Below are 16,845 nucleotides of genomic sequence, written 5' to 3'. Positions count from 1 at the left end.
CAATGGTGGGCCCGTGAGATTGGGGCCACCATTTCATTAAAGGGCTGCTCGCCATGTTCATTTGTTCTGCATATTTGGCCATGAGACAAATGAGCATGCCATACAGCTGCCATGCTTTTCAGGAGAGGGGCCCCATTTTCGCAGCAACACCCTTCCATAATAGTAGGACCCCTGCTACAATAAAATATCATGGTTTAGTGTATCTAAGGGATAGCCAGCTAAATTTGGTCAGGCAAAGAGCTGTCCAAATGTTAACTGCACAAAGTTAGCTGGCTAATTTTAAGATAGCCGGCTACATTCAATAGTGTGGCTGAACTATTGAATGTACTTCCAAGGTGAGCTGGATACATTTATCTGGCTAACTTTACTATCCAGACTGTGACTGAATATGAACCTCCCTATTCTTTATAATTTAAACAAGCTGGAAATAGACCTCTGGAGCTCTTCTTAATAGTGTAATATTTAATTCGCTCATGTGATAATGCTTCTCTGGTAAATAGTATTAATACCTACTCATTATGAAGATTTTGCTCAATATTTTACTGATAAAATTGTGAACATTTGTGAGGATTTCCTATCAGCTCTAACTGGTCTTTGAACTCCCTTGAAGATGTTGGCTCGATATGGAACCACTTTTGTCAGTGACTCAAAGTGATATTAGTCAGAGTATCATGGGAATGAATTCATCCTCTTGATTTTCCCTGTACAATGTGCAATCCCTGTACAATGGTACTTCTGAAGATCATGAGAGATGACATTTGACTACTCAACATATTCAACACTATATAGTGGTTGAAGTCTATAAATTGATTAAAGGGATAAAATTCCATTGATGCTTACGATTAGAGAAACTGTGACGGACAGAACTTGCATTGGATATCCTTATTCCTTGGAAGTGCTATTGACAAAATTTAATTCGGAATTTGTTGGCTTCCCATATCACACAATCATTTTATATTTTAGCCCAACGAGCTTATTGGACACAGTGGTCGCTACATAAAGCTGGCTTATTGATGTTCTACTGTTGTTGGTCTTGACTTTGTTACAAGCCACCCTGTCACATATGTTTTATCGTCCTGTAACTAGAACATACTATTAGGACATATGCGATAGAATACTGGATATTTTGAGTTTTTCAACACCCATTGCCTATTTCTCAATGTCATATATTGGATTTTTTTATGGTTATTACTCTTAAGTTAGTGTTATCCAATAGAAAATCAACAAACACTTTTAATGTCCATTTTTGGTGGAATACTATATGCCTCTATTACAAGTATGAGAAAACAACAGCTATACATTACAGAACATTGCTAGCTGGATGAGAATGTAGGATTCCACAGATCGTTACTATATCATTTAATTGGTTGAAAATGTTTTTCACTAGTGTTTTATATTATCTAATATTGATGTATCTTTATTTTGCTTGCATGGTGGCTTTTAAGTGACCTTGTTTGTTCATTGCATGTTTTCTTTTATTTTAAAATACATACCTATTACACTAATAAAAAATATTTGAACTGGAATAATTTCATTCAAGAGAATTCTATTCTTTATTAATTTCAGTTTGGTTTTCAAAAGGCCTTGAATAATGAAACATTGTTGTTATCAAATATGGATATGTTTAGTAGAGCATTTGACAGTGGTCAGAGTTATGTACTTGTTCTGCTTGATATAGCACAGCATTTGATATTCTCAATCTCCAATCAATCTTCTTACAGAGTCTGGAATATCAGGAATTATTTTAAACTGGTTTACAACAGATCTTGCAGATAGAATGCAGAGAGCCAGAATTGGCTCGCATATCTCTGTCTGGCATCCTATTTTTACTAGGCTTTCTCAGAGGTTGCCTTTATTGGCCATGTTATTTAACATATACAGAATATGGCTCCAATGTGCAACTTGCTAATTGGTCTTGGTGCAGGCTATTGCCTATACACTGAACATACAGTTTTTCATACCTGTATTATCTAGGTTTACAGTATTGGATGGTTACTTTCAATATGGAATCAATATGTCTTTTATCAGTAATACAGTGGCTCATTCTTAATAAATTGGCCATGAACCTGAAAAAGATTGAGGTCATCATTCTTCAGATATTGGTCTCCAAGAAGGTTTCCTTTTCTATCAAGTTCAAAGCCTGTGAAATATCTGTGAAAAGCCTGGGGATCATAAGCATAAACATGCGTTTAAGACAGGATTTTTAAAGTTGTCTGTGTAAGCTGAGGCCTTTACTAGGCATATTGGAAATTTGAACTGTTTTCCAGGCCTTGATTCTTTCTACCTTAGATTATTATAACTTGCTCCAATTTGGGATGCCAGGTAGTCAGGGCCGGTGCAAGGAGATTTGGCGCCCTAGGCGAGCCTTCTCCCTTGCGCCCCCCCCCCCCCCGTTGGTCTGCCACCCCCCGGTCTCAGCCCCAATTCCTACCTCATTCTCGATCACGCCTGTTGACTGTGTGGTTTTCCGGTCACAAGCAGGTTGGGCACTGCTCGCGGCCCGACAAATCTCCACTCCTCTTTGCCATCGCTTGCGGCCCCATATGACTCGCACCCAGTGGCGCTCCAAGGATCTCCGGCACCCAGGGGCCAATGCATTTGTGTGCCTCTCCAGCATCGCCCCCTTAATCCTTCTTGTACTAATGGTTAAGGTCACAGAAAATCAGTGGTATCACTAGACAGAAGAATTTGGGGGGAGGGGGGAGCCAAAATGACATTTCTTCATCACACCCACATCTATAGCATGGATCGTGCTTTCAAATTGGTTATTAAAAAAAAAGTGTTAATAAAAAATTCCAAAGGCTCTTCTGGGTAATTTTAAAAAGCTGGCCAGTTTCACACTATAAAATTATTTGTTAGCCTCATTCAACTAATTCTATAGGGCTATGAGAGTGAAGTCAGGAATATATAGGAAGGAACAGAATGTCAACATAAATCCTGCACCTCCAGTTCTCTAACTCTGTGTATCCACTGAAATTCCCCCAAACAATGGAGCTTGGATGTTTCCCTTACAGCTCATCATACTAAAAGATATTTTCAAATTCTGGTGTCACCTCACAGTAACAGCAGCACAAACACCTTCCACTGCCAGGCACATTGTGAACTAACACAAAACCCCGCAAAAAAGACACTCAAAATCTATACTGCAATCCCATCGTAACATAACAGTAATAACACCAAGGACTCAAACAACAATAACCCTACCTTTGAAAAAGTAAGGGTAAATATTACACTGGGTTCTAGAATACCAATACACCACCTACTGAGGAAACAAAACAAACCCGATTGCTAATGATCCCTATACAGACACTATAGGCAAGCAGAATCTCTCATCATGGTCACACATACAGAGCAGAGACAGACCTCTCATCAAATACAGAATAAAGCCACATAAAGTATAAACAGAAATGTGCAGGCAAAAACTGAACTGTAAAACGTATCACGCCAGACTCTATACAGTGTAACAATGGAAAAACAAAAATGTCACCATTCCTTGTGAAACAAATCAATAATATAAAGATATATAAATCATTAATCATAATTATAAAACCATACAAATAAGATAATTTCAAAACAGCTGATGAATAGAATATCCAATAATTAAAGATTAATGCAAATTTTGAAAGCTTTACCAAACACCAATAAAATATTTCAAACAGCAGACACGTCACATACTACCTAATAATTAAAATGGTAGTCCATCAAGAAAAATGAACTTAAAAAGCCACCTTTACTTACCCTCTCCAGTGTTCTCCTACTCCTTTCCCTTGCAGGCCATACCAGAAGCAGCAGTAGCTGCTGAAGCTGTCCTCACAGTCCTCTTCCTTAGGGACCACAACCAGTCTCTTCTCTCTCTCTCACACACACACACACACACATACCAGTCACCTCTCTGGCCAGTCTCTCTCAATCACACAATGCTCTCGTTCTCTCTTACTAACACACAGGCTTTCAATCACACACATGCTCTCTCTTTTTCACTTATACACAAGCTCTCAATCACACTCCACTCCACTCCACTCCACACTCCACTCCACTCCACTCCACTCCACACTCCACTCCACTCCAGCAGTTCCAGCATCCACTCCAGCAGTCCAGCATCCACTCCAGCAGTTCCAGCATCCACTCCAGCTATTCCAGCATCCACTCCAGCTGTTCCAGCATCCATTCCACAAGTTCCAGCATCCATTCTAGCAGTCCAGCATCCACTCCAATAGTTCCAGCATCCACTCCAGTAGTTCCAGCATCCACCCCAGCAGTCCAGCATCCACTCCAGTAGTTCCAGCATCCACTCCAGCTGTTCCAGCATCCACTCCAATAGTTCCAGCATCCACTCCAGCTGTTACAGCATCCACTCCAGCTGTTCCAGCATCCATTCCACAAGTTCCAGCATCCACTCCAGCTATTCCAGCATCCACTCCACAGGTTCCAGCATCCATTCCACAAGTTCCAGCTTCCACTCCAGCTGTTCCAGCATCCATCCTAGCAGATTCTGAACGTAACCGGTCACAGACCTTCCTTTTATAACACTAGCAAATCAGCATACAATGACACACCGCCACTCCATCCCCATACTCAAGAGAAAACCCAGAAATAACTCTCCACCAGACCCCATTCAGACACCCAGACAACAAAGACTCATCAACATCATGACATCTCCCATTACACAACTTCTAGGCCTCTCATTATTCACTTTAACCTTATTCAATGCACAGTCACTTTCCAAAAAAATGCACCTTCTCAATGATTACCTCATTGACAACAACCCTGACATATGTGCAATAACAGAAACTTGGTTAAAACCCACGGACATATCATTAACTAACCAATTACCTACACAATCCTTCGACCTCTTCTCAATACCTAGACCAAAAAAGAAAGGAGGAGGAATTCTACTTGCTGCAAAAAAACAACTGGGCATAACCCTACAACTATCATACGCCACTTCAAATCTTGAATGCTCCATATTCAAATCTCAACATCTACAAATTTTCCTCATCTACGCCACACCAGGAACTCTAGAGGCTAACCCCTCCCCTCTAATAGAGATGATAGCCAAACACCTAAACTCAGACAAACCAACCATCATACTGGGAGACTTCAACATTCACGTGGACTCCATCCCTCAATCTACTAACTGCGAAACCTTCCTTTCCTCCCTCAGTCACCTTGGATTCTCACAAATAATCAGCGGGCCCACCCACAAAGCAGGTCATACATTAGACCTCATATTTATCAACGATAGCTGGTCCATCCACACCAATCCCACCTGCACACCAATCCCCTGGTCAGGCCATCAGATCATAGACACAACCCTCAAAATGAAAATCTCACCACCTCCAAACATCTCCAAAACCACCATTCATTTCAGGAAACCATGCTCTCTGGAGTTACTCACAGAACACTGCTCCAAAGATCTCAAACAAATAGACCTCTCAGACGCCAACACAGCCACCACCTCATGGATCAAACTCACGAACAAAATAGCGGATCAACTCTGTCCAACCTCCTCAAAAGTAATCCAATCGGCACGAGACAACAGAAAACCATGGTTCACCCCGGAACTAAAAGCCCTAAAACAAAAATTACGAAACAAAGAACAAAGCTGGAGAATCAACCCTACACCCACATCCAGACTGGACTACAAAGCCACCCTTAACACCTACAGAAACGCCATACACAAAACAAAAAAGGACTTCTATGCAAAAAGAATTCATAACTTCATCTTCGACTCTAAAGCGTTATTCTCTTACGTATCATCTCTCACCAAACCGACACCACCATCCATTCCAGACCAACTAGCGCTCAGCAAGGCCAACGAATTAGCCACCTACTTCAAAACAAAAATCTCAAACCTTACTAGCTCCCTCACAACCCATCAAACTCTACCAATACCTCATAGCTCATACCAACCCACTCTGAATTCTAGACTAGAGTCATTCGAGCCCACATCCGCCATGGAGATTGAAAATTTACTTAAAAAAATTAAACCATCTGCACATCCATCGGACCCACTCCCTACTAATCTGCTCACTGCCATCCCTAGCACCGTCGCAAAACCTATTGCAGAAATCATCAACACCTCTTTGGCCATGGGCACAGTTCCTAACCAACTAAAACTTGCAATCATCAAACCCCTACTGAAAAAACCAAATGCATCACTAACGGACCCAGCTAACTTCAGACCCATTGCAAACCTGCCCCTGATCTCCAAATTGATGGAAAAAGCCATAAATAAACAACTTTTCGATTATCTCGAGGAATACAACATTCTCTCCCCTGCACAATATGGTTTTCGAAAATCACTAAGCACAGAGTCACTTTTGCTTTCTCTCACTGATAATTTACTTTTGAACCTGGAGAAAAAACAATCATTCTTACTGGTCCTACTAGACCTATCCTCAGCGTTCGACATGGTAAATCACTCACAACTCCTAGAACAACTATCAAACATAGGAATTAAAGGCACAGCTCTCAGTTGGTTCAAATCATTCCTATCAAACAGGTTTTACCAGGTCAGAATTAATAACAAGGATTCTAACCCCATCCTATCAGACCAAGGTGTACCTCAAGGTTCTTCCCTCTCTCCCACCCTGTTCAACGTCTACCTCCTCCCCCTCTGCCATCTGCTATCACAGCTCAAACTTACTCATTACCTCTATGCAGACGACATCCAGATCCTCATCCCTATCACAGAATCTATTCAAAAAACCTTCGCCTACTGGGAGAATTGTCTTCAACCAATTAAACAAGTACTCTCCAGCCTGAACCTGATTCTAAACTCCAGCAAAACAGAGTTGCTACTGATTTCACACAACCCGAACACCCACACACCTAACCTGACACAAACCACATCTTTAAACATTGAGCTCTCTGCTGATGTCAGGAATCTTGGAGCATGGCTGGACAATCAACTTAACCTAAAAAAATTCATAAACACAACCACCAGGGACTGCTTCTTTAAACTACAGGTCCTAAAGAAACTAAAGCCACTCCTTCACTTTAATGACTTTCGCCTCGTTCTTCAATCCATTATTTTTTCGAAACTTGATTACTGCAACTCAATCTTACTTGGCCTCCCCTCCAACAGCATCAAACCCCTACAAATAGTACAAAATGCCGCAGCCAGAATCCTAACCAACACGAAGAGAAGAGACCATATTACCCCCATCTTGAGCAACCTCCACTGGCTACCCATCAAACAGAGAATCCTATATAAAACATTAACCATCATTCATAAAGTAATTCATAACATCGCACCTATATCTCTACAAACCCAACTTTGTCCACACTTATCTTCCAGACCCATCAGAAGCGCCTACAAAGGCACGTTAGCCGCAGCTCCTGCCAAATCAACACTAAGAAAAAGAGCACTCTCCACTGCGGGACCACACCAATGGAATGCGCTCCCACCAGACCTTCGACTCGAACCCAATCTACTAGAGTTCAAAAAAAGGTTAAAAACCTGGCTCTTCAGGCAAGCTTTCCAATAGGCACCTCCTCCTGACTTTCAGATCCAACCATTGCAGGGTGTCACCAACACCTTGCCACTTAATTTTCATACCGTACTTGCTTATTCGCAATTCTAACAGTCATTATTCACCTTTATATAACCGTCTACTGCAGACCATATTTGCTTCTAAAGTTCTTTGTAAAAAAAGGTTAAATCTGTTAAATGCTATTGTTACATTCTATGTTACTTGTAATAATGTTCAATGGTTTATTGTTATTGTTCCATGTTCTATGTAAAAAAACCCAGGTCTAACTTCCCAGACCAGGGCAACCTCTTTCGTTACTTGTAAACCGGACTGATTTGTATTGCATACAGGAATTCCGGTATATAAAAATTTAAAATAAATAAATAAATAAATAAATAAACAGGCTCAATCACACACATGCCCTCTCTCACAGCCACAAGCCAGCCAAAAACATGCTCCATCTCTCTCGCACACATACACTGACACACACAAGCACCCTCCCTGACTCACATATACACCACACACATACAGAAGCACTCTCCCTGTCTCACATACACATTACACTCACAGAAGCGCCTTGCTTTCAGACTTACAGCATTTTTCACTTTTACTAGAAGTGAAAGTGATGCTCCCAACCATTAAATAAGAAAACCACATTCTTATCAGAAGGCAAAATGACACCCTTCCTTCAGGTTCTGTCCTCCCAAGGGACAGCCACCTACACCTTCGCTTGTTTTATGCTTTCAGGCAATAAAGCAAGTGTGTTTCTTCAAACTATCAGTCGTATGATTATTCATGTGGGAGATATGGAACAGAAAGACATCCTTAGTCAGCTTCCCATTTAAATGGGAAGACTCCAGTCTTAGCCATTTAAAAATATACATTTTCTAAAGGCTTAAAAATAAAAAAAAAAGCAAAACTGTTTCAGATTGGAACTATTCTAGTCTTCATGCTTAAATTATGCTTAAAAAAACAAAAACCCACCTGGCATCAGTATCCCGGCGATGTCCCGCTCTCTGGCCACGACTGCTGTGAAGAGAAATGGCGCCGGTGGCCCTTTGCCCTTATCATGTGACAGGGCAAAGGTAGCGCCGGCGCCATTTTGATTCCTAGCTCCCGACGTCATGCGTCCAGGAGATCGCTCCCGGGGGTCCGGGAACGACCTCTTGCACTCGAGCCGTATTGCAAAATGGCGCCGGCCATACAGCCGTAATGGCGCCAGCCGTATGGCCGGCGCCATTTTGCAATACGGCTCGAGTGCAAGAGGTCATTCCCGGACTCCCGCTGGACTTTTGGCAAGTCTTGTGGGGGTCAGGAGGCCCCCCCAAGCTGGCCAAAAGTCCCTGGGGGTCCAGCGGGGGTCCGGGAGCGATCTCCTGGACGCATGACGTCGGGAGCTAGGAATCAAAATGGCGCCGGCGCTACCTTTGCCCTGTCACATGATAAGGGCAAAGGGCCACCTGCGCCATTTCTCTTCACAGCAGTCATGGCCAGAGAGCGGGACATCGCGCCGGGATCATCGCGCCGGGACCCCAGGTCATTTAAAACATTTTGGGGGGGTTCGGGAGGGTGGGGGTTTGTTTTAAAGGTTCGGGGTGGGTGTTAGGGGTTTTTTTTGTTGTGGCCAGAGTGGGACATCGCGCCGGGATCACGCCGGGACCCTCCCACTGGACCCCAGGTCATTTAAAACATTTTGGGGGGGTTAGGGGGTTTGGGGGTTTGTTTTAAAGGTTCGGGTGGGTGTTAGGGTTTTTTGGGTGTGGCCAGAGAGCGGAACATCGCACCGGGATCGCGCCGGGACCCTCCCACTGGACCCCAGGTCATTTAAAACATTTTGGGGGGGGTTCGGGAGATTGGGGGGTTTGTTTTAAAGGTTCGGGGTGGGTGTTAGGGTTTTTTTGATGTGCCGGTTTTCCCGCCCTCCCCCGATTTACGATTTTTAATGATTTCAAAACAAAACAAAACACGACGATCCGATTTCCCTCCCCCCCCAGCCAAAATCGATCGTTAAGACGATCGATCACACGATTCACACCTCTAATCTTTATCAGCAGCAAGGATTCCTGGAACCATCCGAGGTGCAGATGCAGCACTAGCCTTTTTCAACCCAGGTTAACCAACCTTAGACCAGAGTTCCTTCACCTTGTCCCAGAGCCGGTGATAAATCCGAGTGGCCAAGGCTACTAATTCGTCCAGTGAGTCAGGTGTTTCGCAAGCAGCCAGCTCGTCCTTTAAACAGGTATCCAGGCCTCTACAAAAGAGAGTCTTGAGACATTTGGGGTCCCAGTGGAGTTCTGCTGCAAGAGTTTTGAACTCTATGGCAAATTCAGCCAAAGATCTGTTGCCTTGTTTCAATTCAACCAAAGCAGAACCGGCTACAGAAGTTCGAGCAGGGTCTTTGAAAACGGATTTAAACAAGTCCATAAACCCTATGTCCTGCAAAATGGGGTCCTTGCGTTCCCACAAGGTAGATGCCCAAGACAAAGCCCTACCATCCAGGTATGAAGGGATGTAGGTAGTCTTGGAGAGAGCCGTAGGAAACAATGATGGCTGTAAGGCAAAATGCATGCAGCACTGGTTTAAAAAGCCCCGGGTCTTCTGGATTTCTCCGGAAAAGTGGATTGGAGCTGCCAGTGGTACAGCAGTCTTTAAAGTTACCTCCTGTAACTGACCTTTATGGTTGGAAGCTGTGCCTTGAACCTTCTGTGTGTGTAGCTGATGAAACGCTGAAGTAAGTTTCTCCAAGGCGACTTGCTGCTCCACAATGCGCTGGGATAGGCCCGGTATGGCCTGCAAGGCATTGAGTTGTGCCGGATCCATGGAGTTAGCAATCTGTTATTGTTTGGGATAGTTGTGGGTGGATCCTTGGGCCGGTGGCAGATGACCACACCCCCGGGGGAAGATCCCGAGAGGGACCACCGGTCAGGCTCAGAGTTTGGAGACAGACACACATTAGTTCTTTTATTAAACAGTATATAGAACCACCAGAGGTGGCAGTAGTGAGCTGGAAGCGCCCGGCTGGTACTGGAACAGCGATCCCAGGATGGCAGAGCTGGTTCCAGGGAAGCTCTGAGAGAAGGATGGTACTCACTGGTGTTGTAGGCAGCGATGACTTCCTGGCAGAAGTGGTATTCAGAAGCAGGTCAAGGAGCGAGTACCGGTTCCAGACTGCAACCTGAAAGGCAAAAGAGAAACAAGGCCCCCGAGGAGCGGATACCCCTGATAAGTCCGAGGAGGCAGAGTAGCTAGGAGCGTACGAAAACCAGTCCTTGCTAACTAGATTAGTTAGTGAATTCAGAGACCTTAAATATCTGGTGCGGATGACGTCATCTCAGAGGGACGCCCCTGAGGTTCGCGCCACTGCTGGTACTTGAGTCGGGGCTGCGCCGCGCACATGCCCTTAGGCTTCTGGGAAACATGGCGAAGTGCAGCATCTTGCCGGTCCGGGGACACCGGAGGAGGGCGGCAAGATGACGCTGCGGTAGTCAAACATCCAACAAGCAAAGAGGGAGTCACCACTGAGGTAAGGAGGGCGGAGTGGAGATGTCAGGCAGCGATGGTTGCAACACTAACTAGCCCTCATTTTTATATTTTACCTTTTGCTCCTGCCAAGGAGCAGGAGCAAGTTGCACACGCCAGCACAGCAGCAAATGGCCGCTGTGCTGGGTGCCACTAGCCCCGCCCTGCCTCCCCCACAGACCGTCCCGCCCCCCTGGACCACCTCATTTTCAAGCCCCAGGACTTATACATGTCTCAGAGTTTACACGCATGGCCAAGCCATTTGAAAATTGGCCCGGCCACGCACGTAAACCCCGGGATTTATGCACGCCGGGGTTTGAAAATCTACCCCAAAATGAATAAACACAATTTTGTTTTTCATTTGGAAGAAACCAGACAAAGGTATAGAAACCTATAAAACAAATGAATGAACCAAAACAAATTATTTTCCTCTGCACATCCCTACAAAATACTAGTATTAATCTCGATATGTCCACATATATACTTAAATGCTGTACTGTGGATAGGTTTGATAGTTAGGCTCCCTATGCAATATTAGCATTAATCTCTAAGCATCCATATACGCACGTAAATGCTGTACTGTGGATAGAATTGAAAGTTAGGGTCCCTAGGCATGTAAATGTATGTGCAGATGGGATCATTTTCAAAGGCACCAGTTTTGCCATTAAAGCCATACTTTATCCATTAAATTCCTTTAAAACGTCCTTCTCCTGTCTTAATCTATGTATCAACAGCACATGTGCCTGGAAGACTACTATTATATCAAGGACTTTTTAAAAATATATTGTTACTAGGGATGTGAATCATTTTTGACGATTTAAAACAATCGTCAGATATATTTTAAATCATCAAAAATCGTTAGAGCTGCGATACAATAACAATTCCCCCCGATTTATCGTCAAAAAATCGTAAATTGGGGGGGGGGGTGGGAGGGCGGGAAAACCAGCACCCTAAAACCCACCCCGACCCTTTAAAATAAATCCCCCACCCTCCCGAAGCCCCCCCAAAATGTTTTAAATTACCTGGGGACAGTGTGGGTGGGTCCCGGCGCGATCTCCCGCTCTCGGGCCATGGCTGCGTTAAAAGAAATGGTGCCGGTGGCCCTTTGCCCTTACCATATGACAGGGCAAAGGTAGTGCCAGCGCCATTTTGGTTCCTGTCACCCGACGTCACGAGTGCAGGAGATCGCTCCCGGACCCCCGCTGGACCCCCAGGGACTTTTGGCCAGCTTGGGGGGGCCTCCTGACCCCCACAAGACTTGCCAAAAGTCCAGCGGGGATCTGGGAGCGACCTCCTGCACGCTGGCCGTATTGCCAATATTCAAAATGGCGCCGGCGCTACTTTTGCCCTCACTATGTCGACATAGTGAGGGCAAAAGTAGTGCCGGCCGTATTGCCAATATTCAAAATGGCGCCGGCGCCATTTTTGCCTCACTATGTCGACATAGTGAGGGCAAAAGTAGCACCGGACGTATTGCCAATATTCAAAATGGCGCCGGCGCCATTTTTGCCCTCACTATGTCGACATAGTGAGGGCAAAAGTAGCGCCGACGCCATTTTGAATATTGGCAATACGGCCCGCGTGCAGGAGGTCGCTCCCGGACCCCCGCTGGACTTTTAGCAAGTCTTGTGGGGGTCAGGAGGCCCCCCCAAGCTGGCCAAAAGTCCCTGGGGGTCCAGCGGGGGTCCGGGAGCGATCTCCTGCACTCGTGACTTCGGGTGACAGGAACCAAAATGGCGCCGGCACTACTTTTGCCCTGTCATATGGTAAGGGCAAAGGGCCACCGGCGCCATTTCTTTTAACGCAGCTGTGGCCCGAGAGCGGGAGATCGCGCCGGGACCCCCCCACTGGACCACAGGTAATTTAAAACATTTTGGGGGGCTTCGGGAGGGTGGGGGATTTATTTTAAAGGGTCGGGGTGGGTTTTAGGGTGCCGGTTTTCCCGCCCTCCCCCGATTTACGATTTTTTACGATTTAAAAAAAACAAAAACCATGATGATCAGATTTCCCTCCCCCCCCAGCCAAAATCGATCGTTAAGACGATCGATCACCCGATTCACATCCCTGATTGTTACATTTTTCTTAAATTTCTCTTGAATCTAATTAAGCTATGAGGTCCAGCAGGCTGTCTTTTAAAATAGGATTCACTTACATTGAAGTATATTGGCTCCCTTATATAATTATTTTCTAATTTTTTAAGTAAATCATGAATTCAGTTAATCTGAGTTTTAAAAGATTTTTCTTACAATGATTTCCAAAAGTAAGAGGTCAGAAACTGAAAATAAAAAATTACTGTTCTTTGAGTTTGGGTGCCTTTTTCTTATTCTGCCTTTCAAAAATATATGTACATTTTAAAATTTGTAAACAGGTTTTTTTTTATCTTCAATATGAAAATGTAACTGAAATCTGAATAAAGTAGTATAATATAATAATTCAAACTCCACAGTAGTTCTTTGTATCCTACCTGACACTTGTCACACAAGGATGCAAACTAATAACGTCTAAGTCTCCATGGCCAAAGGCCACCAACCACCATATCATAGCAAAGAGTAGCCAACTGCATAGAAAGGACATGGTAAAGATCACCAATGTATGGCGCCATTTCAGATCCACCAGCGTGGTGAAGACATCCTGTAGGAAGCGACCCTGCTCACGAATATTCTTGTGGGCTACATTGCAAGCACCACTCTTGGCAATAAAACGGGGTTTGCGTAGCTTATCACAGACACGTGGTTTGCGTACATTCTCTGCAGCTATCCGTGCCAGCACATATTCTTCAGGGATAATACTTTTCCGGGCCAGCATCTTTTTCCTGCCAGCATAGTCCACAGACAAATGCCAAACTGCAGAGAGTGGTCAAAAAAGCTTGCTCTGTGATCTCAGCTGGAGAACTCTCTTGTTTTCACTTTTTTCTCTCTCTGACTTTGATTTTACTTTTTTTTAATCCAGTGTCCTGAAATGAGAAAGAAAATTAAAAGGGGAAAATGTTTTTCTTTGCTATTTCTTTTGAAATTGAAAATGTAAAGAATATTTTAATACTGTTTTCAAATTAATATATTATTTGTTAAGATCAGTTGTGAAAGTGCACAATGAAAGAGAATTGAAAGTCCTTTTTTTCAGCCAGTTGAAAATGATGTTTATGGTCATCTTTGTTTTGGAATTTTTTTAATATTAGACAAAGATGTGCAGCTGCTTATTCCTTTTGTGATCTCATATATTCTGCCATCACTTGCAATGAAAGACCACACATGTCACATGCATCTTTCAGGAGTCTTTGGCACTGATTGTTTACCTTCTGATGTCCTACATGAGAACAGACAGCTTTCTAAAGGGGGAGAACTCAGCTGCTTGCCAATCAAGACAACCATGCTTGCTTGGAAAGTGAATGAACAATCCAGTCATCAGTGCAGGAGAGAAGCATATAAATGGTAGAGGCAACTACACCAAAAGGAGGGGCAAGTCATATTGAAGTAAAGTGTATGTGTGGTGAAGCTACACATGCCAAAAGGAGGGGCATAGACAAGTGACAGCAGCTGCATGGAAGTGAAACATATAAATATCTGGCACTAGTACGGATAGTGCAATTGGATTTAAGTATACCAGAACATGTAGAAGAAGACTTAGAGCAATGCCAATGGAAAAAGAGAGCTTTGTTGGAGAAGAAATGAAAGGAGAGGAGAGGGTGTAAGGAATTGAAAATAAAGGGTAGGGGGAAACAAATGGAAACCGTAAGGAGAATATAAAGTTTTCTCTCTCTTCATGTGCTCCCATTCACCTTTAACTCATGCCCCACAATGATCTCTCCTTCTTCCTGAATGCCACGCTTCTGTTCATGCTTTTAAGGGACAATTTTCAAACTTTCAGCAAAAGGACAATGACCATATTTAGTTTATACCTGCAGGCCCTGCACCAATTTTCAAAGTGAAAATTATGTAAATATTGTGCTTTGAAAAAAGCTGAAGAACAAAACATGTATGCTATTTGTCCCTGCTTTTCATGTGGGTAGATTTTTGCTGGAAAAAATGCATAAAGATTTGAAAATATCATCTACATTCATATTTTTTCCTGTTCTCACAAACATGCTCCAGGAATACCTCCTCTCAATGTAGCTAACAATTGTGCTTTCAGAATAACACGCAAACATTTAGCTGCATTGAGAAAGGGCAGTTTTCAGAGAGCCGATTATTCTTTTTATTTATTTATTTGAAAGATTTATATTCCGCTCTCATCACAGAAAAAAATGCCCGAGGAGGATTAACCTGAGTAAAACAATTTTTTCCATGTAAATTGCTTTGAAAATTGTCTTCTCACTTTTGGAGGTTAACATGCTCCCTTTCCCATTCAGATGCTCAATGCTTCCCCTCACCATATCACAAGCTTATTCAAGGTGTTATTGTGGATTTATTAATTATTGTGCATTTAGCTCACACCTTTTCATTGTTAGTTCAGGACAAGTTATGTCCAGGCACAGTAAGTATTTACATGTTAAATGTTCACTGCTGTTCCCTTATCACATGCTGATCCCCCTCCCCATGCATAAGATGTTTATATACTTCCTCAAGCATTCAACATCGCACATCAACGATCTGTCAGTAATACAAACTTGGACTGTCTATGATTTTCAGTTTTTTGGCATAACGTGAGTTAAGGCACATTCATGAATATTTGAAATAAATTTTGGGTTCATTTTGTAAAGCTGTGAAATTATTTATTTCTCTGAATATTTTAAAATCAGAACAAATACCCATGGATTCAAAATTCTATTAAGCAGTAGGAATTCAGAAATTGATAGATTGTAAACATTTAACTTGGGATAACAAGTGCATAGATATGTATATCTGGTAGTTAATTTCTCCCCCCAAAACAATTCATGTTACAGCAAATAGTTTCACAAATTATTTAAACTATTGTTTAAAAAAATCACACACACACATATATTTTAACTTGATATAACAGAAAGTAATAAAGGATGTACAATAGAATCCAAAACCAAGGATTAGGTAGGAGAATGGATACTATTAAAATTAATATAATTTGTCCAAAGCAGTATATTTTGTCCAAAGATTAACAAATCAAATGTACAGATATATTTGAAGTAATTGGGATAAGTTTCAGAATCATAGCAGACCAATTAATTATTTTTTTAGCAGAATCACTTCAATTCAAAGCAAAATCAAATTATAAAATGATCTCCCACATCCTTTCTTACCCCTACAAACTTCTTAAATAGATTTTAGAGTTAAAATATGTAATATGATAATTGAACAAAATGCAAATATGACAGTAAATAATTGCCCGAAGATAAGGTATATACTTACATACCACATTCCATATCTTGGTTACCTATCTTGCCATCCCTTCTCTTTGACAAGTTAAAATCGTAATCATGTCTTATGTTCATGTGCTAGAAAAAAAAAAGAGGAAACTAAAAACAAAACAAAAAAAAAGGGCATGGTCCAAAGTTAAGAAATAAATCAGTTTACAAGCAGAAGTTTAGACTAACTGCAGGACTAATTGAAAGGAAGTGGAGTGACAAACTGCTTGTGTCGACCAGCTGCTGCTGCCAGAGTCAGGGGAAGATAATAGGGAGGAGCGATACTCTAAAGCACATAGTTGGAGTAGGGAGGGAACAAATTCCTCTGAAATTTTCTTTTAATTCCAAAATCCTGACGTAAAGGGGAGAACTGGTTTTTTTTTAGTCTGGTTTCCTCTCTATAGACTGTGATGATAGCTGTCTCAGACAAAGTAAAAGAGTAAATATTTTCACAGAGTGAAAGATACTGCATACAAAGAAGCAACATTTTAATATTAATAAATGTTGAAAATAGCAAGCAATAGCCTATATTTT

At 42.6% G+C, this 16,845-nt stretch overlaps 1 protein-coding gene across 2 annotated transcripts in view; it reads right to left on the bottom strand.

The window, feature by feature from the left end:
- KCNJ8 (potassium voltage-gated channel subfamily J member 8) overlaps window positions 1-16,558 on the bottom strand; it is a 40,875-nt gene extending 24,317 nt beyond the window's left edge. Inside the window, exons 1-2 of one of the 2 annotated variants that reach the window (XM_029600178.1) lie at window positions 16,316-16,558; window positions 13,462-13,950 (exon numbers count right to left, since the gene is read on the bottom strand). In XM_029600178.1, the coding sequence (XP_029456038.1) occupies window positions 13,462-13,802 (341 nt within the window). In that variant the 5' untranslated portion in view covers window positions 13,803-13,950; window positions 16,316-16,558. The remainder of the gene's footprint in view (window positions 1-13,461; window positions 13,951-16,315) is intronic. The other variant, XM_029600179.1, reaches the window with a different exon arrangement.
- Window positions 16,559-16,845: the final 287 nt, after the last annotated feature.

The sequence above is a fragment of the Rhinatrema bivittatum genome, chromosome 4 (genome assembly GCF_901001135.1).
Source record: "Rhinatrema bivittatum chromosome 4, aRhiBiv1.1, whole genome shotgun sequence".
Taxonomy (NCBI): domain Eukaryota; kingdom Metazoa; phylum Chordata; class Amphibia; order Gymnophiona; family Rhinatrematidae; genus Rhinatrema; species Rhinatrema bivittatum.
Note: the sequence above shows the minus strand (reverse complement) of the source record. Positions and strands in the feature narration are given on the sequence as shown.